This window comes from Leptodactylus fuscus, chromosome 10 (assembly GCF_031893055.1).
Source record: "Leptodactylus fuscus isolate aLepFus1 chromosome 10, aLepFus1.hap2, whole genome shotgun sequence".
In the NCBI taxonomy this organism is placed as follows: Eukaryota; Metazoa; Chordata; class Amphibia; order Anura; family Leptodactylidae; genus Leptodactylus; species Leptodactylus fuscus.
Window position 1 is genome coordinate 5,630,299 of NC_134274.1, and position 24,570 is coordinate 5,654,868.

At 44.8% G+C, this 24,570-nt stretch overlaps 5 protein-coding genes across 6 annotated transcripts in view; all 5 read left to right on the plus strand.

Moving 5' to 3' along the window:
• The window catches only part of LOC142182861 (M1-specific T cell receptor beta chain-like), a 142,974-nt gene that overhangs the window by 79,350 nt on the left and 39,054 nt on the right, over window positions 1-24,570 (plus strand). The gene's annotated exons all lie outside the window — the stretch shown is intronic.
• Window positions 2,060-5,277, plus strand: LOC142182874 (trypsin-like). The gene is made up of 5 exons (XM_075257648.1): window positions 2,060-2,099; window positions 2,638-2,788; window positions 4,110-4,363; window positions 4,679-4,815; window positions 5,053-5,277. Exons 1-5 carry the CDS (start codon window positions 2,060-2,062, stop codon window positions 5,200-5,202), a joined length of 732 nt encoding a protein of 243 aa, XP_075113749.1. The 3' UTR covers window positions 5,203-5,277.
• Window positions 8,417-12,951, plus strand: LOC142183122 (trypsin-like). Its single transcript, XM_075258043.1, has 5 exons — window positions 8,417-8,456; window positions 9,182-9,356; window positions 10,355-10,608; window positions 12,443-12,579; window positions 12,799-12,951. Exons 1-5 carry the CDS (start codon window positions 8,417-8,419, stop codon window positions 12,949-12,951), a joined length of 759 nt encoding a protein of 252 aa, XP_075114144.1.
• LOC142182862 (trypsin-like) lies at window positions 17,099-19,065 on the plus strand. Its single transcript, XM_075257635.1, has 5 exons — window positions 17,099-17,144; window positions 17,236-17,389; window positions 17,486-17,739; window positions 17,974-18,110; window positions 18,858-19,065. Exons 1-5 carry the CDS (start codon window positions 17,105-17,107, stop codon window positions 19,005-19,007), a joined length of 735 nt encoding a protein of 244 aa, XP_075113736.1. The 5' UTR covers window positions 17,099-17,104; the 3' UTR covers window positions 19,008-19,065.
• On the plus strand, window positions 22,143-24,120 carry LOC142182864 (trypsin-like). 2 transcript variants are annotated; one of them, XM_075257637.1, is made up of 5 exons: window positions 22,143-22,186; window positions 22,341-22,494; window positions 22,678-22,935; window positions 23,139-23,271; window positions 23,906-24,120. In XM_075257637.1, the coding sequence occupies exons 1-5, from the start codon at window positions 22,147-22,149 to the stop codon at window positions 24,053-24,055; spliced, it is 735 nt and encodes a 244-aa protein (XP_075113738.1). In that variant the 5' UTR covers window positions 22,143-22,146; the 3' UTR covers window positions 24,056-24,120. The 2 variants fall into 2 exon arrangements, with proteins under 2 accessions (XP_075113738.1, XP_075113739.1); XM_075257638.1 differs by having other exon boundaries at window positions 22,678-22,931; window positions 23,135-23,271.

The window sequence follows — 24,570 nt, forward strand, 5'->3', positions numbered from 1 at the left end:
GGGGTCTGTATAAGTTTAGGGGTCCGGTCTGGGGTCTGTATTAGTTTAGGGGTCTGGCCTGGGGTCTGTATTAGTTTAGGGGTCTTCTCTGGGGTCTGTATTAGTTTAGGGGTCTGGTCTGGGGTCTGTATTAGTTTAGGGGTCTGGTCTGGGGTCTGTATTAGTTTAGGGGTCTGGTCTGGGGTCTGTATTAGTTTAGGGGTCTGGTCTGGGGTCTGTATTAGTTTAGGGGTCTGGTCTGGGGTCTGTATTAGTTTAGGGGTCTGGTCTGGGGTCTGTATTAGTTTAGGGGTCTGGTCTGGGGTCTGTATTAGTTTAGGGGTCTGGTCTGGGGTCTGTATTAGTTTAGGGGTCTGGTCTGGGGTCTGTATTTATTTATGGAGTCCGGTCTGGGGTCTGTATTATTTATGGAGTCTGGTCTGGGGTCTCTATATATGGAGTCCGGTCTGGGGTCTGTATTTATATATGGAGTCCGGTCTGTATTTATTTTGGGGTTTGGTCTGTGGTCCATAGAAAAGAACAGATGGCAGGACAGTGATGAAGATGGCGCCCATATGGAGATATCTTCACCAGACATTTGGCATGGGGTTTTCCCCAGAATATTCTCCAGTCTCTGAATGATTTCACATTGGACTATTGCAGGATTATTACAGGGATTGTCCCACAAGTTCTTCCCTTGTCCCGCTCCATATACAACCAGATTATAAGAAATCATACTGCTATACTATTGTGCTGTACATAAGACATGAGGCACATCAGGTGTTTGGGACATGTGCGGAGGTTCCCATACGTGCGGGGATCGTGCACCAGACAGCTACAGCTAATGATAACAAGTAACATCCAGAAATACCTTATTATTTGCATTTGTAGATTACAACGGTGACAGAAGGTTACAAAGTGTTAACAACAAAGTGAGCCACAGTATTAACCCCTTCCTGCCTCCCAAACCCCCGGATATTTTTCCGCTTATAGAGTCACATGGGGGTTTATTGTTTGCAAGGAAAATTGTCCTTCATACGGCTCCATTTATTATTCTGGTGTGAAGCTGGAGCTAAATCCAGAACGGCAATGCATAAGGCGTCTTCTTTATGCGGGGGCAGATTTTAGGGAATGTCTTGTGTTCTCATCCAAATTTTTTCAGAGGTGTAACTGCAAAAAAACCCCCTAAAATCTGCATGGTATGACAGATGTCAGGAAAGGGTTAATGAGCATTACAATGTAGGTGCAATACACAGAGGGCTGCGCATTACTGCAATTATAAACTGCACCATGTGAACCAGCACTAACACAAGGACTTTGTCTGCCAATGATCTCTCTGTGGAGTCAGTAACACTGAGGGGTTCACTTACTTCTTTGTCCCTGCTCTGTCAGGGTTTATTTAACCTGCTTTGCAGTTTTGTTACATTGTCTTTGTCTAGAATTGTAACCAAAGCGACACTTTAGTAGTAACAATTCCAAAATTCTCTCCAACTTCACCCATAACATGTCCCATATAACCCAGTGCAGGCTGATCTGTGTCGGACCCTCCGCTCAGGGCACCTGCTCCATCCAGGCTCTATAAAGGTCCTCAACCTGATGCCTAATTAATTGGACAAGGCCAAGACCCGGCCCAGGCCTGTCAGGATGGACCTCGCCCTTCTCCCACAAACTTAAGAAGCTAAGACCCTTTTGTTTGGTTTTTAACCAAGATGGCGCACAAGTCTGCAGACGTATTCATTGACAACAGACAGATAATCCATACAGTGTAGTCATGTCAGTGCAATGAGCGTCTTCCATATACATTTCACCAGTATCGGAGTGTACGATGGGCACAGTCCTGCCCCATGATATGGCTAAATATCACAACGTGACCGCGGGTCTACTGGCCCGGACTAATAATATCAGAGACACCGGTCTTATCTTCTCCATGTAAACATCCAATCTGGAGCCGGTGGAGAAGTTCTCAGTCTAGAAATAGTCGAATCCACAAGGACGCCGATAATGATCTGTTATTGTAATGGAACGAAAAATATATATATGAGCGAGTCCTTGTGAAAAGGAAACCTGCACCTGCTCCACCATGAAGATACTTGTGGTCTTAGCGTTACTTGGCGCAGCTGGTGAGACTATGTGTCTAGGGTATAAAAAATACAGGAATTGCTTAGTTATTAGGTGTTTGACAGTTGAGTATATATAGCCCTTGTAATATATTCTTTTTGCATGTAGTATTCCATGTTTGGTGTATATACAGTACTGACAATATTGTGCAGAATTCATCCACTGGCTACAAAAGTTGTTACATCGTTGCAGATTTCATTTGAGGATAAACATTCCTTTGATCCTTTATCATTCTTTTGGGAGACGTGAGTGGGGCTTAGCTGTAGGGTTGTGGCCTTCCGTAGACTACATGGACCTCCCTCGCTTTTCACTATATACCCCTTCACTCACTCCTGCAGACTCTCCATACAATGCTCACTTGCTACACTTGCCCTTGCACTTGCTACACTTGCCCTCCACCAAGGATGTCCTTGCAGAGATCTCAGCTACACCAGATGACAATTTACACTATGTATATTATATATTATATTACATTATATTATATTATATATTTTATTTCCGTGCATTGTATTTTATGACCGATCTTGTTTTCTCTTGCAGTCGCCTTTGAAGATGATAAAATAGTTGGAGGTTCGGTCTGTGCCAAGAACTCTGTTCCCTTCCAGGTGTCCCTGAATGCAGGCTATCACTTCTGTGGGGGGTCCCTAATTAATAGTCTGTGGGTGGTCTCGGCTGCTCATTGCCACAAACAGTAAGTGTGAACTATCACCACAAAATACAACAACATTTTTTTATTCCTAAACAGATGCAAATGTTGATCTTGCCATGACCTTTAGTGGCGGTAAGACAAGAGGAGATGTTTTTTTGAGACAGTTGCTTTATGTCATATCTGCATGGGTTGTGCAGAGAGCTGAGACTGACACAGGTTGGATCCACCCACGAGGAACATCGAGTTCATTGCTTATAAAAAAAGAAAATATCTTCCATTTGGCATTTTTCATAACTCACAGATGACACCTTAATAACTAGATGTTGGTCTCTTTGTCTTTTCATATATCGACAATAGCAATGTTCTTTGTTACATTTTTTTTACAGTATTTGTATAGGGCGGCGCCGGCATAAGTTGGTACCGCCCATGCGGAATGTTAAAGTTTTTCAAGAACGACTGTTACGGTTCTGTGTAATAATGAACACAACCAGAACCGCTAAACTGCAGAGCACTGCAGTGAGGTCCACAAGCCCAGATGGGCAGCCGTATGTCTGAATATGAACCACCAGTTAAAATGCACTAGCAGTGATGTTGTGCGGCACCAATGTGAACAGGCTACAACAGACTCTCTCCAGTTAACTTCACTGGGAGAGCGTGCCTGGGTATAGCAGTTGAGTGAAGTCAAATGGAGCCTTGCAAGAAGCCCCTGCTAATTACAGCAGAGGAACCAGGCCCTAGCATATGCTTCACTCTGCTGCACAGACAAGACTGCCAGGGGTTAACTCCACTCCTGGTCAGTAACACAAAGAACTCCTAAACCTACAAGGAGCTGCAAAGCAGTCAGACTAGGAATAGGCTTTACTGATTCTCACTGGCAGAGCCAAGGAATACTAACTGGATCCCTACTCAGCTCCTGCAATTGACTGGAACCTGGCCCTAACCTCCTGTCTCAAAGTATTACTAGGCAAAGTGTGAGCACCGGGCGGGCGTCGGCTCACACTATATAAAGGCTAGTCCCCGCCCAACAGGGGTGTGGCATGACGTCACCTGATCATGCTCAGTATGGCCAAAATGGGACTTCTGAACGGACCCAAAATGTCTGAGCATGCTCAGTAGGGAGAGAATGGCAGCCTCAGAGCGGCTCCAAAATGTTTGAGCATGCTCAGTGGGCCGAAAGCTGGACTTAGACTCCAGACACCTCATTGCACAACGCCGAGGTTTGGATTGGCCCGCAGGTGGCGCTATGCTCTAGACGGGAAGCCTGCGGGACCCGATCCTAACAACGACATGTCAATACTTACAGAAAATCAATGCAATACCTGGCTCTTACTGAAATAAGTCGTGTTGTTGCTCTTCATTACAGAAAGGTACAGTTGAGGTTGGGAGAACATAACATTGCTGTAAGTGAAGGCACCGAGCAGTTCATAGACAGCGCCAAATCCATCAGACATCCCAGGTACAACTCCCGAACCCTGGACAACGACATCCTCTTGATCAAGCTGTCCACTCCCGCCACCCTCAATGCCTACGTCAATGTCATCCCCTTGCCCTCATCATGTGTTTCAGCCGGGACTCGCTGTCAGATCTCTGGTTGGGGAAATACTCTCAGCAGTGGAAGTAAGTTAACAAAACTTTAAAGCTAGACATTCCCTACGTACCAACCGTTCCATAACTTGTATTGCACTATGTACAAACACTAGGACCGATCCAGTGTTGTGATTGTCACTGGGGCCACTGCATGGTTAGTGCTGCAAAGTGCCGTCATGTTCGGCCTGAAACAAAATAGTTGAAGGAACTTTGAAAGGGATCTCGCGAGGTCGCCCATCTCTAATGAATAAAGCTGGGTGTTTGCACGGATACATCTCTGGTCTGCTTTGTGCATTACAATAATCCAGGGCTATGCATTTATCTCTATCTTATCCTATTTTTCAGCCAATTACCCCGATCTCCTGCATTGTGTGGACGCCCCAGTCCTGACTGATGCTCAGTGTAATGGCGCCTACCCCGGAGAGATCACAGCCAATATGATCTGTGTAGGCTACCTTGAAGGAGGAAAGGATTCCTGCCAGGTAATCTCTTTTACCAAGTTTATCTGCTGCAAAGCTATTAAAGCTACGGTCACATGACCAAGGTGCAAAACGGCCAGGAAACGATCCATTTTTCACAGCCATCTTGCACCTGGGGGGGTCACCCGTTTTCATGGATCCCTTATACATCTGAGTGTATGGAGGGATCCCTGAATACGTCCAAGATAGGGCAAGTGACTAGCCCCCAATTTACACACATTGAATTTTTCCTCCTTTCAGGGTGACTCCGGTGGCCCCGTGGTCTGCAATAAGGAGCTCCAGGGTGTTGTCTCCTGGGGATACGGCTGTGCCCTGAAGAACTATCCAGGAGTCTACACCAGAGTCTGCAACTACAACGCCTGGATCCAGGACACCATTGCTGCAAATTAACCCTTTCTTATCTCACCGTCGTTTACTATTTATTGATATCGATCATTTTTCTACAAACTCCGACTCCGTTGAACTGCGCCCAGACGCCTTATGGCGAAAACTGCTAAGAGCATAAAGAGACAAAGTCCTAGAAAACATAATGGACAATTCACAATGTAATAAAATAATAGAATCCCATTAGATGTCTCTGTACTTATTATACTATATATCCTGAGCACCGGATCGGGGGGGAGGGGTGTCACCTGGTCGCCCAAAGAAACTCAGTATTCATAGACCCTGGATAACCCTTTCATGGAATGGCTCTGTTTTAAGAAATTTCTCAGGGAACCGATCAGCGTAACATCACAACATTCTTACAATCCCAAGTACAAGACTAGAACTGCTATAACAGGAAGTTGGATAGAATATACATTGTAACTATTTCTAATAGTTACACATCGCTGGGGATTCATGACACATGTAATATTGGTTGATTGTTCTTATTCTCTCTGCTGCTTCCTCTGACAATGAGTTTGGTCAGTAGGGGGCGCTCTTGTCTTAGTAAACTACATTACTACAGCTGGGTGTCTGAGTTTTCCACCTTTCGGTATTTACTTTCCTATATCAATGCCTCTTTGTAATGAAACCTAATGGAATAATCTGGGAATGAAGCCAAACTAGAATACGAAGTACGAATCTCCTCCAAAAGGAAGAGGGACCATGATCCAAAGATGGCTGTTTGGGGGTTACCACTCCTCGTCACTGTGAAGTAGGGGGCCATTGCCTTTATCAGGCCTCCTACCGGTGCACAGGGACTTATTAGACTATGCCTGTCCTGCTCTAGGTAAAGAACATACAAATACGTCCTCCTTGGTGGAGAAAGTCACTCTAGCTCCATCTTTAAGATGTCAGCTCCCTATAGATCAATGAAAGCTAGTAGTACAGTCTGTGAATGAGAATCAGGGACCCCCTGAAAATAAACTACCTCGGGGCACAGCGACGAAATAATATTTACCAAAAGATAAAAAAATGTTCTAAGGACACGGACGACGTTGCATGAAGGCTGATGATCAACCTTCCCAACCAGTGGGCACCCCTGCTGGGAATCGCTGATTTATAAGGCGAAGACTTCCCACCCGGCCATCTTACCTGCTCAGGTATGGACTTAAGCCGTAGAGATGAGCAAATCAATTTGGAATACACTGAATCCAGTCCAAATTTACCATAGGTTTTGGGATTCACTTCAATCAGATCTCATAGACAGGTAGTTCTATACCAGAAGTGATGCTGCACCTTCTGCACCTGCTGGAGGTGGCCCCATAATCCACATGAACAGAAGGCAGCTCCTGATTAGAGATGAGTGAACACTGTTCGGATCAGCCGTTCCGAACAGCACGCTCCCATAGAAATGTATGGAAGCACCTGGCACGGCGACCAGCCGCCGGCAAAGTGTACGTGCCAAGTGCTTCCATTCATTTCTATGGGAGTGTGCTGTTCGGAACGGCTGATCCGAACAGTGTTCACTCATCTCTACTCCTGAGTTCACTTCTCCCTGTGATATATTTGGCAGGTGGTGTCTGGTTCTTCCAAACTTTTGTTAAATGGTTAATAGTTGTGACTCAGCTTCTTATTCCAGACTCTCTCCTTAAGTTTTTCTTCTAGATGGACAGAGCCTAGGCCTCAGGATTGTGTGACTGGAGGTTTTGGGATGGAGTATTCAGCACTGTATCTAGTTCCTGTACCAAACAGTTCTAGAAACAGATAGCCCTAGTCCTTATATCGTGGCTAGATGCCTTTACTGCAGTTCAGCTCCCACTTAAGTCATTTATACATCACAATCCAGATACTTTAGCACAGAACAGCCAATATATAAAGGATAACTTACAGAAGTCCTCCGATGACTCTGCTATAGTCGGCCTTATCACTGATGGCAACCATAGGTAATACAGAGACTTATACCGGGACTTTGTTGAATGGTGCCAGCGGAACCAGCTCAGGATTAATGCTGGGAAGACCAAATAGATGGTGGTGGACTTTAATAAACGGAGAGGTGCTCCGACCCCGGTGGAGATCCAAGGAACATGTATTGAGATAGTCAGGACCTATAAGTATCTGGGCGTGATCCTCATAATAAACTAGACTGGGCTGATCACCTGGAGGCGCTGCACAGAAAGGGCCACAGCAGACTCTACCTGCTCAGGAGGCTGAGGGCCTTCGGAGTCCGGGGGACACTTCTTAGGGCCTTCTTCAACTCTGTGGTTGCCTCAGCCATCTTTTTCAGTGTGGCCTGCTGGGGAAGCAGTATATCAACCAGGGACAGAAATAGACTTGTCAGGCTGATCAGGAGGGCCAGCTCTGTCCTGGGGAGCCCCCTGGACCCAGTACAGGTGGTGGGTGACAGAAGGATACTGTCTGTGGTGACCTCCATGCGGGAGAACAAATCCCACCCCATGTATGGGACCCTGATGGGACTTGGCAGCACTGTAAGTGACCGTCTGCTTCACCCCAAGTGTGAGAAGGAGCGCTATCGCAGGTCCTTCCTTCCAACCGCGACCAGGCTGTATAATCTACATCAGACCAAACGAAGATCACTCCGCACAGAGAACTAATGATTAGGACTATGAAGTCTTCCTTCTTTCTTCTTCTCTTCCTTAGCTGCCATGGACTCCTAGTATATCTTCTCTTCTCAGCTTATCTGTGTCTACGTCTGTAACATATTACTGTGTATTATCCTGTATCTGTATTACTATGCTGCTGTAACACGCTGAAATGTCCCCACTATGGGACTATTAAAGGATTATCTTATCTTATCAGTGGGGGATTCGACCATTAAGATCAGCACTGATCAGGAGAACTAGAGCCCAAGTACAGTACTCCGCCATCTCTGACATTTTGATCCAAATGAATGGAGCGCTAGGTGTACCCCCTGACCACTCTTCCATTCAGAACTGGGTGCCAAAGTCCCTGATCAGTGGGGGTCTGAGTGGTGAAGCCACCCCCCCCCCCTGCTCTGCCAGTCATCCAGTATCCTAAGGATAAGGTAAAATTTGGTTTTATGGGAAATCCCCTTTGTAGTAACTTCCTCAATTACAGTTTATCACCTGGGAAGGAAATAACCGGAAGCATCTGTGCAATTATTACCATTTAGCCAAGAACAGGTGAAGATAATTTGTGCCCTTGATTCTGGACCTCATAAATAGTAGATGCTTGGACCGTACCATTCTACATCGCCACCATGAGAAGTCTTGTGGTTATCGCTTTCCTTGTAGTAGGAGGTAAGTCTATACCAAGGAAACGTTCTTCTCTTATGACTACACAATATGCAGGAACTGGAATTGGATCCCAAAGACCATTCCAAATTTGCAACAATGTATAGAACCGGCCACTCCATTCCATGTTTCCTAAATAAGTCTACAAGGGAGACATAGGTGGCTTTTGGAAATTAAAAACTTTGCCCCTTTTCATGGGTTAGAAGGAGTTCTATGTCTGCAGGGGACAGGGACTCATTAGACCTATTAGACCAGGCACGCCATGCTAAGAATTCTGGGAAAGGAATAGGTCCTCATTAGTAGAAAAGAGTAACTTGCTCTAGCACCACCTTTTGAAAGGTAGTATCCCAGTAGACCAATCCTTGGTTTTCCTGAAGCCTAGTGGTATAATCTGGGAATAAACCAAACCAGGCAGTACCCAACTTCCCACAGAGGAGGGGCAATAACCTTGAAACAGCTGTCTGTGGATGGGTTCCTCTTCCTTTTGGAGATTTTCTGGTTTTGCTTTATTCCCAGATTATGCCACTTGGTTTCAGAAAAGCCAAGCATTGATCCATAAGGAGATGCCATCCAAAAGGTGGAGCTAGAGAAGGTTGCCTAGATAGATAGATAGATAGATAGATAGATAGATAGGAGATAGATAGATAGATAGATAGATAGATAGATAGATAGATAGATAGATAGATAGATAGATAAATAGGTATCACTTGTTCATTTTGATTTTTCCACAGCTTTTTCTAAGCCTTTTGAAGGTGAAGCAGCTCAGAGGATTATCAGTGGTAATACCTGCAAGATGAAGACCGCCCCTTACCAGGTGTCCCTGCGTGACATTGCTGGCTTGCACTTTTGTGGAGGAGCCCTCATTGCCAATCAGTGGGTTCTGACTTCAGCGCAGTGTTATAAAAGGTAAGTTAAAGCATTTATGAGGTCTGTGTATATGGATAAGGTGCCTGTGCCTTCAGCATATACTTAACCTTCTGCACGACTGGCCATGTTGTGGGAGTCATCAGACTGTTGTCATGATGCAGAAGTAGTTGTCAGAGGTGGTTGTCGTACGAACACTTTGTTGTCCTGTTCTCTCTCAGTATTGCATGGGGTGTATAACACCGCTCACCTACCATAATCCTAATGCAGAGTCTAAGTATTTGGGGCTGTTTAGAGGACCCTTTGTCCTTTCTTAAAGGGGCTATCTGGACATGTCTCATATCAGCTGTTCCATTAGCTTCTAGGCACCCAAAGCCATGGCAGTGGACAGAGAGCACATACAGGGCTATGACTATACTATAGGGTTTCCTCAGACCTCAGGGTATAGTAAGGGAAGGTCCAGGGGAGGTGAATGAAAGTAACTTACAGCTATACTCACTTTGCCTCTATTCTCCTGGACATCCTTGTGGCATTTGGTGGCATCTAGCAGCTCCACCGCCTCCTTCTGGCTATGGCTGGTATTCCACACCCTGGGGTAACGTCTGAGCCCTGTGCTTGGGCCTCAGCTATCACATGGGATATATCGAGATCACGGGCTTTGACCCAGCGTCTTGAAGTTGGCACATCCTATATAACTGATGAAGCTCAATCACAGGGGTGCGTGGTACCACCAACAAGCCAGAAGAAGATACCACTAGACCCTAGAAGATAATAGCGTTTTGCTGGTGATGAAGGACAAAAGTTTTGGGCTTCACAAATTCAGGTTGAATCCAGATTGGTCAGAATTGGGAAGCAATATAGATGCCTAAAACTGGCAAAGACAGACCATGTGGCCGCGTAAGGAATAGAGGGAGTGTGAATGAGAGGGTGAGGGGACCACATAGTATGAAGGGAACCCTCTTTAAAGAATATTTTTGTATATTATTTTTTTTTTTAATTTCAAATAGCATTAGAAACTCTATTCTACCCCTTATTTGCAGCGACTTTCAAGTTGTCCTGGGAGAACACGACATAACGGCCAATGAAGGAACGGAGCAGATAATAGATGTCTACCGAGCCATCCGACACCGATTTTTTAATCCCCAAACTCTAGATAATGACATCATGCTGATCAAACTATCCCAACAAGTCACTATCAATGATTATGTCCGAATCCTGTCACTGCCTACAGCCTGCGCAGACGCCAATAAAAGCTGCCTCGTCTCCGGATGGGGGAAAACCTCTACTGAGGACGGTAAGCAGAACGGAGGAGAGCCAGAGGCTGCGGGATTGGGGAATCTCCTTTTCCTATGGAGTTAAGGAACAAGATTTGTCCCATGTAGTATGATAAACAGAGGGGACTGATTGGTTATAAGCCAGATCGGATACAAATTTTTCAAAAAGTTTGGTTTCAGTCAATCCAGAAATCTTTGGGCTTTGCCACCTTTGCATTATTAGATATACTTTGGAGTCATCTTCCCTCAATTCTCCTGGGCTCTTTCACAGTGTTCAGACCACATAACCCACCCATCTCCAGACCACATAACCCACCATCTCCAGACCATATAACCCACCATCTCCAGACCACATAACCCACCATCTCCATACCATATAACCCACCATCTCCAGACCACATAACCCACCATCTCCAGACCATATAACCCACCATCTCCAGACCACATAACCCACCATCTCCATACCATATAACCCACCATCTCCAGACCACATAACCCACCATCTCCATACCATATAACCCACCATCTCCAGACCATATAACCCACCATCTCCAGACCACATACCCCACCATCTCCAGACCACATAACCCACCATCTCCAGACCACATAACCCACCATCTCCAGACCACATACCCCACCCATCTCCAGACCACATAACCCACCAGCTCCAGACCACATAACCCACCATCTCCAGACCACATAACCCACCATCTCCAGACCATATAACCCACCATCTCCATACCATATAACCCACCATCTCCAGACCACATACCCCACCCATCTCCAGACCACATAACCCACCAGCTCCAGACCACATAACCCACCCATCTCCAGACCACATACCCCACCCATCTCCAGACCACATAACCCACCCATCTCCAGACCACATAACCCACCCATCTCCAGACCACATACCCCACCCATCTCCAGACCACATAACCCACCCATCTCCAGACCACATAACCCACCCATCTCCAGACCACATATCCCACCCATCTCCAGACCACATACCCCAACCATCTCCAGACCACATAACCCACCCATCTCCAGACCACATACCCCACCCATCTCTAGACCACATAACCCACCCATCTCCAGACCACATACCCCACCATCTCCAGACCACATACATAACCCACCATCTCCAGACCACATACCCCAACCATCTCCAGACCACATACCCAAACCATCTCCAGACCACATACCCCAACCATCTCCAGACCACATACCCCAACCATCTCCAGACCACATACCCCAACCATCTCCAGACCACATAACCCACCATCTCCAGACCACATAACCCACCATCTCCAGACCACATAACCCACCATCTCCAGACCACATACCCCACCATCTCCAGACCACAGAAGTTCTGTTTGGAAGTGTCATATATCCACCCACCCTACATGACTACTGAAGATTCCAGAAGAGGCCCAAAGATAAAAGCCAACATGCATTGCACACTGCAATGGAGCCCAGGAGTGATGAAGGAAGGTGGACATGAGTGTTGGTTATTTTTCTGCATCTCTCCTGGCCTTCTGCTTGTTATATTCTGGAATCAACTGAAATTTTTGGAAAATTCGTAACAAGCCCAACTTATTGCAAACCAGTTTGCTCATCTCTACTCTTTATAACCATATGCCCCTTATCAGTGATACACAACAAAAGGGCAATACAAGGGTGAAATGTGCCAGGTCGGCAGATACAGTACAATAGTGGAAAACATATGTGGTCTAGTGAATTGAGACTTCGAGGTCTACCCAAAAGACCAGATGGCACCACTTCTTCTGTTTTCTACCCATTCTGTCCATGCAGATTCTATTTTTATAATATTTGTTTCTTCTTATACCGCAGTCTATTACCCGGCTTACACCCTGCAGTGCTTGGAAAGCCCCATTGTAAGTGATAGTCAATGTGCAAATTACTACAGTGGAAAAATTACTCCAAACATGCTCTGCGCTGGACGGGCTGGTGCATCCACCACTTGCAAGGTAATGAGCCTTCCTATGTACGGGGGACTGCAAACAGATTTAAAGCACCTTTAACTTTTCTCAATTTGAGTATGAACTCATAGACACAAGACCAAACATACCCTGATCCATGATGTTCCAAACATCCCCTGATCCATGATGTCAGAGCCTTGCCAGGGTCACTGATGAAATTACAAATGGTAATTCCCATAACTTGTGTTCTTGTCTTCTCTTGTCCAGGGCGATGAAGGTGGACCTCTTGTGTGCGATTCACAAATACAAGGAATTGTGTCCTGGGGAAATCGATGCGACACAAGAAACAATCCCTGGGTCTACACCAAAGTTTGCAGATATGTCGGTTGGATTCGAGACACTATGAAACAATTCAGTTGATAGATCTTTATTGACCTGGAATGTATCGATGACTAAAATGGCTGCTCAAGAATGAAGTTGCTAAGAATCACGCAGGGTCTGGATTTCGCTAATATTTCATATGAAAAACTTATTGCATACTTACCATAATCATGAATTATTCTTACTCTTTAATAGGCTTGAATAAGTCAATTAACTATAGTTACATGTAATAACCACACATTTTAAAACTTTAACACTCTCCTCCATACTGATTCTGGCACAGTTGGAATTTTTTCTCTAGCCCCCACCATTCCCGAGCAATCGATGCAGTTAGTTTTGATGCCTGATAACCTAACTAGACTCCCTAATACCAAGTTGGTGATGTCAGGCTGGAGCAAGGAAGGGGGTGTGGCTCAGAGCTCTGACACTGTCTACCTCTGATTGGAGCTCTAAGTCACGCCCCCTTCCCTGCCTGACATCACCCACTTGGTATTAGAGAGTCTAGTTAGGTTATCAGGCAATGAACCTAACAAGACTCACTGCTCAGGAATGGCGAGGGCTAGAGAAAAAATTCCAGCTGTGCTGGAATCAGTTGGAGAACCCCTAATATGACGGATACGAGTTGGTGAAGGAGGTGAAAGTTTCTTTTTAAACTACATTACATTATATTACAAATAAACTTGGAAAATTTTACTAGAGAAAATCAGGAGTAAAGTTTTTGCATTTAAGATTTACAACAAATAAAGAAAACTCTACGAAATTTCTCTGGGTGTTGTGTTACTTAGCTAGATGTGGTCCTGTCCTCTCTTTCCATGACATCAGCCATTGTGTGTCTTCCCTCTTACTCTTCTCTTTGTGGTCTCAATACAATGAAACGCTCAATCTACGCCAGCCAAGCAAGATCATCAAGTTACAATGTAACCATGCTACATGTACACATACGTCACCTCCACATGTTACAAAATAGCAAGAATTGGAGGTCTACTTTGAGTTGGTTCTTGAACTTCTACAACATTTATGTACACCATAACATAATAACATAACATGTACACCAATAACATAAGATCACAATAAGTGTATATGACCCAGTATTACTCCACAACCAAGATGCATATAAAGAAATCCAAAGAACAAAAATAACTTATCCCCAGAATTTGTGAGTATTCACACCTGGTCAAGCATATATAGTATACACCAGGGGTCCTCAAACTTTTCAAACAGGGGGCCAGTTCACTGTCCCTCAAAACACTTGAGGGCCAAAATATAGCTTAATAAAAAATTAAGATTATATGCTCCACAGTAGCGCACCCACAGTAATATACGCTCCACAGCAGGCCCCCCCCCCACAGTATACTCCTCAGTAAACCCCCACCCCCCCACAGTATACTCCTCAGTACACCCCCACCCCCCCACAGTATACTCCTCAGTACACCCCCACCCCCCCACAGTATACTCCTCAGTACACCCCCCCCCCACAGTATACTCCTCAGTACACCCCCCACCCCACTGTATTATATGCTCCTCAGCAGGGGTGAACCTAGCTTTTTTTCCATCTGAGGTGGATGATAGAAAGCCCACACACACACACACACACCCGGGAGGAGTGGGCGGAGCAGAGGGGGCGTTATCAGGCAGAGATCAGGCAGGGAGAGGGCCTGTTCTCTGCTAAGCGTGAGGGGAGGCCGCTGGAGCAGCGCTGCATTCACAGTGCCTCCCCAATCCACCACTTGCTTCCCGTGCTGGGCTGCCGAGACGGTGATGCTAATGCTGGCTTAGGTCAGCAAAAAAGCCACCCCCTCCGGGGCCCTGGCATAGCGCCGCCTGAAGCGGTCGCTTCAGGTCGCCTCATGAGAGGTGCGGCGCTGCTCCTCAGCACAAAACACACAATCACACACGCACTCTATCATACTTGCTCATGAAGAGCCGCCGCGAGTCCTCCTTCAGACTGCACACGCGATGACGTCATTGCGCCTGCGTCGGGACAGAGTCACTCTCTGCAGTCAGTGTAGGCTGCGGTTGCGGACTACACTGATAGCTTTCGGTTATATGTGCATTTGCACATACAAACTGAAAGCAGTGATCTGCTCACTATCGTGGAATCGGATTCCCCATTAGTGAGCGATCCAAGTAACGGCGCGTGGGCCACATGTGGCGGGCTAGATAAATGTCCTCGGCGGGCCGCATGTGGCCCGCGGGCCGTAGTTTGAGGACCCCTGGTATACACAATAGAAAGTGTGTTATTAGACGTCCTTGGGTCATGAATCCTCAAGAACTTTATAGTCCACCACATCTCTAGACTGAGTTGCCCGAGGTTCTTGATGGAAGAGTAGAATCAATGCAGGCAGGGTTACTTATGGTGATCTAAAAATAAAGGTCCTGTACAAATGATCACAAGTATTATTAGTAGAGACCTCTACCTTCCCTGTGCGGACCCATCTCCACCAATCTGATATGGAGGACCTATTTTAAGGATAATTCATCAGTATCTACAAATGTGGTCTGTCTTGGCTGAAGACAATCAGATATGGATATGTCCAAACTTAATCGATGTCCAATATGGCGATGATTACAATCTCTCTGAAAACCAGGGCAATGCAATATTGCAACATCCTAAAAAAAACCTTGAAATGCTGCAATTCATTTCCCCCCACTGGACGGTCACACAGACACAAAAACTGCTGCCGTGCCTGTTCACCTAGTCATAAGGGTGCTGGGGGATGTGCCTAATTCATGATGAGGTTCACTGGTGCCGGGTGTAAAATACAATGGTCTTCATGAGTATATATATATGATATATGATATATGATATATATATATATCATACTGTGTCATGTCAACATTAAAACCTCCAGAGACCATTCAGGTGAGGGGTGAGGGGTCACCTATTTCAGGTGAGGGGTCGCTTTTCATCCTTAGAAAGGGATGACTCACAACTTTGTCTAAGAACATGACCGTGAATAAAGAATCCTCAATGGGAAATTTTAGGAGACTGATGACAGACGATACTTCTTCCAGCGTGATGGTTTCCATGTCACAAGGGACAAGCGATAACTAAGTGTTTTGATGAACAAAACGTTAAAATGTTGGTTCCATTGAGTTCCTCAGATCTCATTGCCATTGAGAACTTGTGGTCAATTCTCAAAAACAACAATTGGACAAATAGAAGCTCAGAAATTTCGATAAACTCCAAGCACTGCGTTTAGGAGCATGGGTTGTCAGTAGTCAGGATTTGGCCCAGGAGCTGATATTCAACATGTCAGGGAAAATGGCAGAAGTCAAAAAAATGAGGGTCAACTCTGGAAATATTGAGTCTTTACACAAACATGATGTCGTGGTCAATAGATGTTTAGAAAGCTCAAGGGATGGTTGGGTTGGAGTATGAGAGAGGTTATCAAACTTGTGGTCGTTCAGTTCAGAAAAAATACGGCTAAGGGGCGACCTAATACCAGTGTATGAACATATGAAGGGACAAGGGGGCATCTTCTACATCTAAAGATGTAGTCATAGGACTTCTCTAGAGGAAGAGGGGTGAAACTATGGACCTCATTGCCAGAAGACGTGGTGATGACTGATACAAATTTAGGGTGGCCTGAATGCCTTCAGCGTAAGAATATCAGATTATGGGAGCTAGAATTTTTAGGGATGGAATGTTGGTCAAACTTTGTCCAAGTTGGGAAGTCATTTTTTCCACTGATGGTAGATCTATAGGTCTTGATGGATTTGTGTCATCATGGTCTTCATCCAACCTTATTTACTATGTTACTAAGTAATGCTTAGAATTGTACTTCGGTAGACATAGAATCATCAATGGAAAACAACGAAGAAAACCTTACAAAATCCAAAATTTGCATGTTAGCCTCAAAAGCTTTGGCCATGACTGAAGACTTAGCTTTGGGGTGAACTTTTCTTGGGAAAGAGATTGGGAGTGAGTGTCAGACCAGGTGAACCATTGAATGGAGACTCAAACTTCAAACAACACTTCAAAAATAAATTCTTATCATGGGAACTTTGTCATTATGACCACTTGGCGTTTTGGGATTTGTCCATAGATCGACTCCAAACCAGTTACATTTATTGCATTTATTTCAATTAAGGACAGGTGACCTTGGACCGATTCCCACCACGTTCCATTGGGGGTGTATAAATAGGAAACCTGCCGGAGACCCAGTACCTTACTGCTTAGAAACCAACCATGAAGCTTCTTGTGATAGCAGTCCTCCTTGGAGTGGCCGGTAAGAAGACCAACAAAGCCTTAACTTGACTTTATTTTTTAGATGTTAGCACTTTATACATCTATTCATATCCTTCTTTATTGAATCACAGCCGCCTACGATGATGATGATAAAATCGTCGGAGGGTTCACCTGCGCCAAGAACGCTATCCCCTACCAGGCATCTCTGAACTCCGGCTACCACTTCTGTGGAGGATCCCTGATTAACAGCTTATGGGTGATCTCTGCTGCTCACTGCTACAAGTCGTAAGTCCTAGTGAATGATCCTAAAAAACGGCTGGGACAGAGTAACTGTATAATAGGTAAATACATGTATATTATGTCTTAAAAATGACACTATAGGAGCATTCAAGTCCGTCTCGGAGAACACAACATTGAGGTCAGTGAAGGCACCGAGCAGTTCATCAGCTCTGCCAAGGTCATCAGACACGGAAGCTACAACTCCAGGACCCTGGACAATGACATCATGATGATCAAGCTGTCCACTCCCGCCACCCTCAACTCCTACGTCCAGGCTATTGGTCTGCCCAATGGCTGCGCACCCGCTGGTACTACCTGTCTGATCTCCGGATGGGGCAACACCCTGAGCAGTGGAAGTAAGTCAAGAGTGGATGGAGACCATGTACACAGTTAGCACATATAGATATACAGACACATGGATACGTATTCACTATATACAGTATAAGTACTCTCAGTATAATTGCAAGGTAGTACATAAACCTACCGACCCTGGATACTGTATATGTGTACTCAGGACAAGTGCACTTTCATGTTAAAAGTAAAGGATTGAATGCAGATGGCAAATACTTATCCTCATATTTTATTCTCAGGCAACTACCCCGACCTCCTCCAGTGTCTGAACGCCCCCATCTTGACCGAAGCCCAGTGTCAAAATGCCTACCCCGGAGAGATCACCAGCAACATGATCTGTGTCGGATACTTGGAAGGTGGCAAGGATTCCTGCCAGGTATAATGTTAATGTATCATCATGTTGAATGCAAAGCATCGGTGACATTATCATGTTCTGCACGAAACTATGGGGTAACTGGAAGTTTCAAAAAGTTGCTTGATACAGAATCAGCCCTGATATTGTCTATTGTTGACATCCACTTAAAAGGGATTCAATCTTGGAGCCAAATAGAAGCTTTCTATTCACAACCAAAGTACAATCACTCTCTAGGAAGATGTCCAGATACTCCAGGGATGTCTTAAGATGAGGAGCCTATTAACACCGGCAATCCCATCTAATTCTGTAGCTCTGTTAGTCTACAGTATATAGTCTGACACTTTCTGTGCCACATACAGTATAACATCTCTGACCCTACTCTCATGCATATAGTATACGCAGCAGTGAACTGTTAAAGGGTCATGGTCATGCAAAGAAAAGTGACAATGACAAACAGTACATGGTATGGCAGTATACTGTTCCACTGGAACAACTGCAGTCCAGTACATGGTGATGGCACCTGGTTCAGAACTATACGTGGTCAGGGGGTGCAGGTCGTTGAAGAAGGTGGTTTACATCAACCACCTTCTTACATAGTCTATAGTCTGCTTATAAGAACTGCAGAAGGTCTGGATAATAAGACCATATAATAGACACTAAGTTGCATTATGGCTGCTTGAAACCAACCTTTGCCCTTTGCACTGTGGCTGCTAAAAGTGTCAACATCCCCTTATCATGAATCTATAACAATGATATTTCTTTTCTCAGGGTGACTCTGGTGGCCCCGTGGTCTGCAATGGACAACTTCATGGTGTTGTCTCCTGGGGATACGGCTGTGCTCTCAGGAACTATCCTGGTGTCTACACCAAGGTCTGCAACTACAACTCCTGGATCTCCAGCACCGCTGCTGCTAATTAGGAACTTCATTGGTTTAATATCTTGAACAATTTAATTAAATTACATCAATAAATGTTCAATTGCCTTTAAAAAAAAAAACCTGTGTTTCAATTATTCTAACAACGATGGTGGAGAGACAATATCTCTTGGAAATGTCTTGACTGGTCTCAGATGTATTGTAGTGGGGTTTACAATTTACTTACCATCCCCTAGCTAGAAATCTTATCTTATTGTCTAGGAGCTTCCAATTCTTATGTACCCTTTGGGGATAGGGATGACTGATTCCAGCTGGAGAGAAGACAGGACATAAAGCTCCATGGATTGTATGCAATCTTCTGCATTGACCCCAAAGCAACAATGTATTACATAGTAACAGAACTTATAATTTACAACTAGTCTCCAACCAATGGAAATAATGCCTAAGGTGTAGCTTCCAATCAGGATTGTCATAACATATAATACATGTGTACATTAAGCATACAGAAGGTACTTTTTGACCAGATGAACTGGGGAAGGGGTGAGGGAACATCTGGAATCTGCATAATACTCATGATTGAAATAGTGTTCTAACCATTACATAACCAACTGCATTATCAAAGCCATTATGCCCGATGATAGCATGTTGTCAGCTCAAGTAACCAGCCCTTGCACTAGTCAGGGAATACTCACACATCGTGAGCTAAATTCTGTAATAATTGTTCCTCTATTGACTCCATAACCCAGCAATTATCTGAATACCAAGTTGTGAAAAGAATGATGTCTAGAGCAGTGAAAATGCTAATTTTAGCATCCCTGGTGGTCTAGGGCAAGAGGCAAACAATGCTATGTGTCAGTATCCAGGGCAGAGGAAGATTTAATGTCAGAACCCTTGGTTGTCTGATGAATAGAAGAATTTAAAGACACCATCCTTAGATGACAACATCAGTATTCATGGAGGTCTAGGACAGATGAAGGAATAATATAATCTCTGGTGGTCTAGGGCATAAAGGTAGTCAATGTCAGTTTATTTGATGGTCAAGGGCATTGTAAGAGTTAACCCTGCTGTCCAGTGAGTTTCTCGCTTCTCAAGTCTCCAACATTGTCCTAATTATGGTGTACATGGGGCGAGTACATGGTGTTTGTATTAGAGTGCCCGGACCTTGGCATCCCCATATGACTGTTGAGACACAATCACTACCGTCATCTAGACCCATCACTGTACAACCCTAGGGCCAGGAGGAGGGTCTGGCTAAAAATGTACAGTCACTATGACCAATGAGAAGGTGTTGCGATTCTGTGTATATATGAAAATGTTTTTTCAACTACAAAACCGCAAGACTGCAGGACACTGCAGTGAGGTCCACAGGCCCAGATGGGCGGCCGCGTGCCAGTACCAGGCAGCAGTATGTCTGAACAGGGAGTTATACACATGCACCAGTTGACTTCACTGGGTGAATGCGTTAGAGCAGCTACAATGTGAACGGGCTGCGACGAGGTTTGTACCAGTTGACTTCACTGGGACAATAGCTTTGTGCAACTTCAGTGTGAACAGGCTGCAATAAAGTTTTACACCAGTTGACTTCGCTGGGTAAATGTGTTTGTGCAGCTACTGTGTGAATAGGCTGCAACAAAGGCTGCCAGGGGTTAAATGTCACTCCTGTCAGCAACACAAATGGCTCCGCACAGCTTGGGGCTACAACACAAGTAGACAGTGACAGATAGGCTAGCTAAGAGACCAAACCTGCTGCAAGCCCCACCGGCTGGTACAGAGTCCACTGCACCGAGCCGTAGTGTAGGGCTGCCAGTTCAGGACTTACAGGTCCTTACTCACAGTGCTAGGAGAAGCTAAGGTAACCCCACACAGAGGCCTAACAACCTGTCTAACTACTGGAATCAGCCTGGAACTTCTGTCATAACCTCCTGTCTCAAGTGTTTTTGGAGAAAGTGTGAGCACCGGGCGGGCGCCGGCTCACACTATATAAAGGCTAATCCCACCCAACAGGGCGGTGGCCATGACCTCACCGATCATGCTCAGTATGGGCAAAATGGGACTTAGCCTCTGAGCGGCTTCAAATGGTCTGAGCATGCTCAGTGGGCCGAAAGCTGGACTTAGACTCCAGACACCTCACTGCATGAGTGCGAGGACGAGAGTCGGACTGACCTGCAGGTGGCGGAAACCTGCGAGACCCGATCCTAACAGAAGGCCAGCCACCATCTTGGGCCGGCTATTACTTCCCTCTATATTCAGTATCTAAGTGACTGTCACCATAAACTGTAATCATCATAAACACATACAATTTGTAGAGTATTTGCTATTTAATACATAAATTGTATCAGAATTACAGCTGTATCCACCTATAAAGAAGTTTTCCCATCTCAGGGTTTCTCCTGCTCTCTTGTCTCCTCTCTTTTCCACTCCCTAGTTTTCAGCTCAGGCCAGCAGTTTTCTTTGTCATGTGATGTGTACTTGTAAATTGCATGGTTATCTATAGATTCACATCCTAACAACCTTAGCAGGGTATATATGGTGTAATAAGTCCTTGTACTCTGTCAGGTCTTCTTCATGAGACCTAGCACCTCTTATGACCCACAGCTATGACCTCTCCCCCAGTCAGCCATAATCCTGCTTTGCACAGTTGTCTGTGGATGGATCCCTCTTCCATTTGGTGGACATACTCTGGCTTGTTCATAATCCCAAATTATGCTATTAGATTTTATGAAAACTAGTCATTGATCTACAGGGAGCTGCCGTCCAAAGGGAAGCGCTAGAGCAAGTTTCATATTTGCATATTCCTTATGAAACTTTCCTTCAACTTTCAGAGCTAACCTTTACCAACAGACATCAGAGAAGAAGACATAATAGTCCATTAAGAATGGTCAGTGACTGGACGTTCCTCCTGAACCTGGACACAAGGCATAGAATGAGTGTCAGACCAGGTGAACCACTGGGCAAACGTCTAATAACACTTCAAAAATAAATTTTTATCATGGGAACTTTGTCATTATGACCACTTGGAGTTTAGGGCAGATGTCCATAGATCGACTCCAAACCTATTAAATTTATTGCACTCCTTTCAATCAAGGACAGGTGACCTTGGACCCATTCCCACCATGTTCCATTGGGGGTGTATAAATAGGAAACCTGCAGGAGACCTACTACCTTAGTCTTTAGAAACCCACCATGAAGCTTCTTGTGATAGCCTTCATTCTTGGAGTGGCAGGTAAGACTATCAACGAAGGTGGAACATGAAGATCTCGGAACCCAATGCAACAGTGTCCACCTACTTACTAGGCAGACTTGGACTAGGACTTTAATATGTTATGCATGTATGTATAGAGGTTTTACAACTTTATTATTTTTTTTTTTCATCACAGCCGCCTACGATGATGATGACAAAATCGTCGGAGGGTACACCTGCTCCAAAAACTCTGTCCCCTACCAGGCATCTCTGAACTCCGGCTACCACTTCTGTGGAGGATCCCTGATTAACAGTTTATGGGTGATCTCCGCTGCTCACTGCTACAAGTCGTAAGTCCTCGTGAATGAACCAAAAAACTAAATAGGAAGATTTTTTTCTTTGTAATATCTATGTCCTATTTTTAGGATCGGACATTAGTATGTGGTCAGTGGGGGGGTAATGTTACTGCTAGGACATAGTAACTATATAATAGGTAAAGAAATGTATATTCTGTATTAAACATGACACTATAGGAGCATTCAAGTCCGTCTTGGAGAACACAACATCGCCACCAATGAAGGCACCGAGCAGTTTATCAACTCTGCCAAGGTCATCAGACACGGAAGCTACAACTCCAGGACCCTGGACAATGACATCATGATGATCAAGCTGTCCACTCCCGCCACCCTCAACTCCTACGTCCAGGCTATTGGTCTGCCCAATGGCTGCGCACCCGCTGGCACCAGCTGTCTGATCTCTGGATGGGGCAACACCCTGAGCAGTGGAAGTAAGTCAACAGGGTTTTATAGACACTTAATTCATATATATATATATATATATATATATATATATATATATATATATATATATATATATGCACATATAGACATGCAGACATATGTATGAGACTCACTGCATACAGAACATAAACATATACACAGTATATACAGCATATATACTTGCCCTTATGGTTGTCTGTTGTTTTTGCAGCAAGCATGCCCAGCCAACTCCAGTGCCTGAACGCCCCCATCTTGACCGCCGCCCAGTGTAGCAATGCCTACCCCGGAGAGATCACCAACAACATGATCTGCATCGGATACCTGGAAGGAGGCAAGGATTCCTGCCAGGTAAAATGTTGCATATCAGTGAGAGTCTTCTGTACAGCTCGACATTGTATAGATGTATATGTCATTTGCACTTATTAGCTTGGTTGCTGGATACAAAATTAGCCCATTGGTGGCACAACCCCCCAAAAAACTAAGCAAACTCAAGGCTCCAAAGTGATATATGCACGCTTAAAGGTCAGTTCCATGTGTCGTACTTGACTCGAGCTGTAACTGGTCACTGACTTTCCAATAAGCTTTGTATAAATGAATAGTACAGGCAGTTATAGGAAACTTTGTACTCTCATCAGACTGTGCTCTCTGCTTTCGCTCCCTCCGTTACACTGACTTTCACTCTGAAAATCTTCACTATATCCATCTTGAAACAGACCGCAGGTCGCAAGACTGAGATTACACATTTATAAAAATCAGTGAAGAGGGAAATGGGCAGAAGAGAACAGAGGGAGACAGAAACTCAGCTTTAGTGTAATGCTGGAGCTACTAAGGAACTTTCAACTGCAACCAAAGTATTTTACTCTCAACAGTACATGTCCGTGCTTCTCTATATATGTCCTGCATCATCAAGGGTCCGTTTCTGAAAACTACAGACTTGCACCTCCTTCTCATGAGTCTATAAGAATATTTTTCCATTTTTCAGGGTGACTCTGGTGGCCCTGTGGTCTGCAATGGACAACTGCATGGTGTTGTGTCCTGGGGATATGGCTGTGCTCTCAGGAACTATCCTGGTGTCTACACCAAGGTCTGCAACTACAATGCCTGGATCTCCAGCACCGCTGCTGCCAACTAAATATTTCCTAGGTCCTATATCTTGGCCAATGTTAATAATATCATCAATAAATGTCTAATTGCCTTTAAGAAATTGTATTTCAATTATTATTTAAAAAAAAAAAATCTATATAAATAACAGATGTGAGTCAATGACTGAAAAGTTCAGTATCCTCAACTAACCAGCTCCTGCACTGCGCTCTACTACCTGGACGTGACAAAAGGAAACAGACCACGGCCCCGAGCCGTTCCTTGTGTGACACCCTCAATATAGGGAGAAATGATAAGAAGACAGTCACATGCAGACAAATGCATTTGGTCCACTGGGGCAGGATTTATATTGCACTTGAGAAAGGGCTCCAATGCCCGGAATGCGTCGTGCCAAATAAAGTTTACTTCCAAATGTATTATTGGGTGAGCGCTGGTTTATTGCCTATCCCTCATAAGGCTGGTCCATTTTTCTACCTACTACCTGGAAGTGTCATGGAAGCATCTAGTCAGGACAAGAATATAACTACTATAATACTACCCCCTATG

Coding starts and splice junctions, on each gene's coding strand:
- LOC142182864 (XM_075257637.1), top strand. CDS start 22,147: ATGAAGCTTCTTGTGATAGCCTTCATTCTTGGAGTGGCAG. Junction 22,187..22,340: donor CTTCATTCTTGGAGTGGCAG/GTAAGACTATCA, acceptor TTTTCATCACAG/CCGCCTACGATGATGATGAC. Junction 22,495..22,677: donor GCTGCTCACTGCTACAAGTC/GTAAGTCCTCGT, acceptor ATGACACTATAG/GAGCATTCAAGTCCGTCTTG.
- LOC142183122 (XM_075258043.1), top strand. CDS start 8,417: ATGAGAAGTCTTGTGGTTATCGCTTTCCTTGTAGTAGGAG. Junction 9,357..10,354: donor TCAGCGCAGTGTTATAAAAG/GTAAGTTAAAGC, acceptor CCTTATTTGCAG/CGACTTTCAAGTTGTCCTGG. Junction 12,580..12,798: donor GTGCATCCACCACTTGCAAG/GTAATGAGCCTT, acceptor TCTCTTGTCCAG/GGCGATGAAGGTGGACCTCT.
- LOC142182862 (XM_075257635.1), top strand. CDS start 17,105: ATGAAGCTTCTTGTGATAGCAGTCCTCCTTGGAGTGGCCG. Junction 17,145..17,235: donor AGTCCTCCTTGGAGTGGCCG/GTAAGAAGACCA, acceptor ATTGAATCACAG/CCGCCTACGATGATGATGAT. Junction 17,740..17,973: donor CAACACCCTGAGCAGTGGAA/GTAAGTCAAGAG, acceptor TTTTATTCTCAG/GCAACTACCCCGACCTCCTC.
- LOC142182874 (XM_075257648.1), top strand. CDS start 2,060: ATGAAGATACTTGTGGTCTTAGCGTTACTTGGCGCAGCTG. Junction 2,789..4,109: donor GCTGCTCATTGCCACAAACA/GTAAGTGTGAAC, acceptor TCTTCATTACAG/AAAGGTACAGTTGAGGTTGG. Junction 4,816..5,052: donor GAGGAAAGGATTCCTGCCAG/GTAATCTCTTTT, acceptor TCCTCCTTTCAG/GGTGACTCCGGTGGCCCCGT.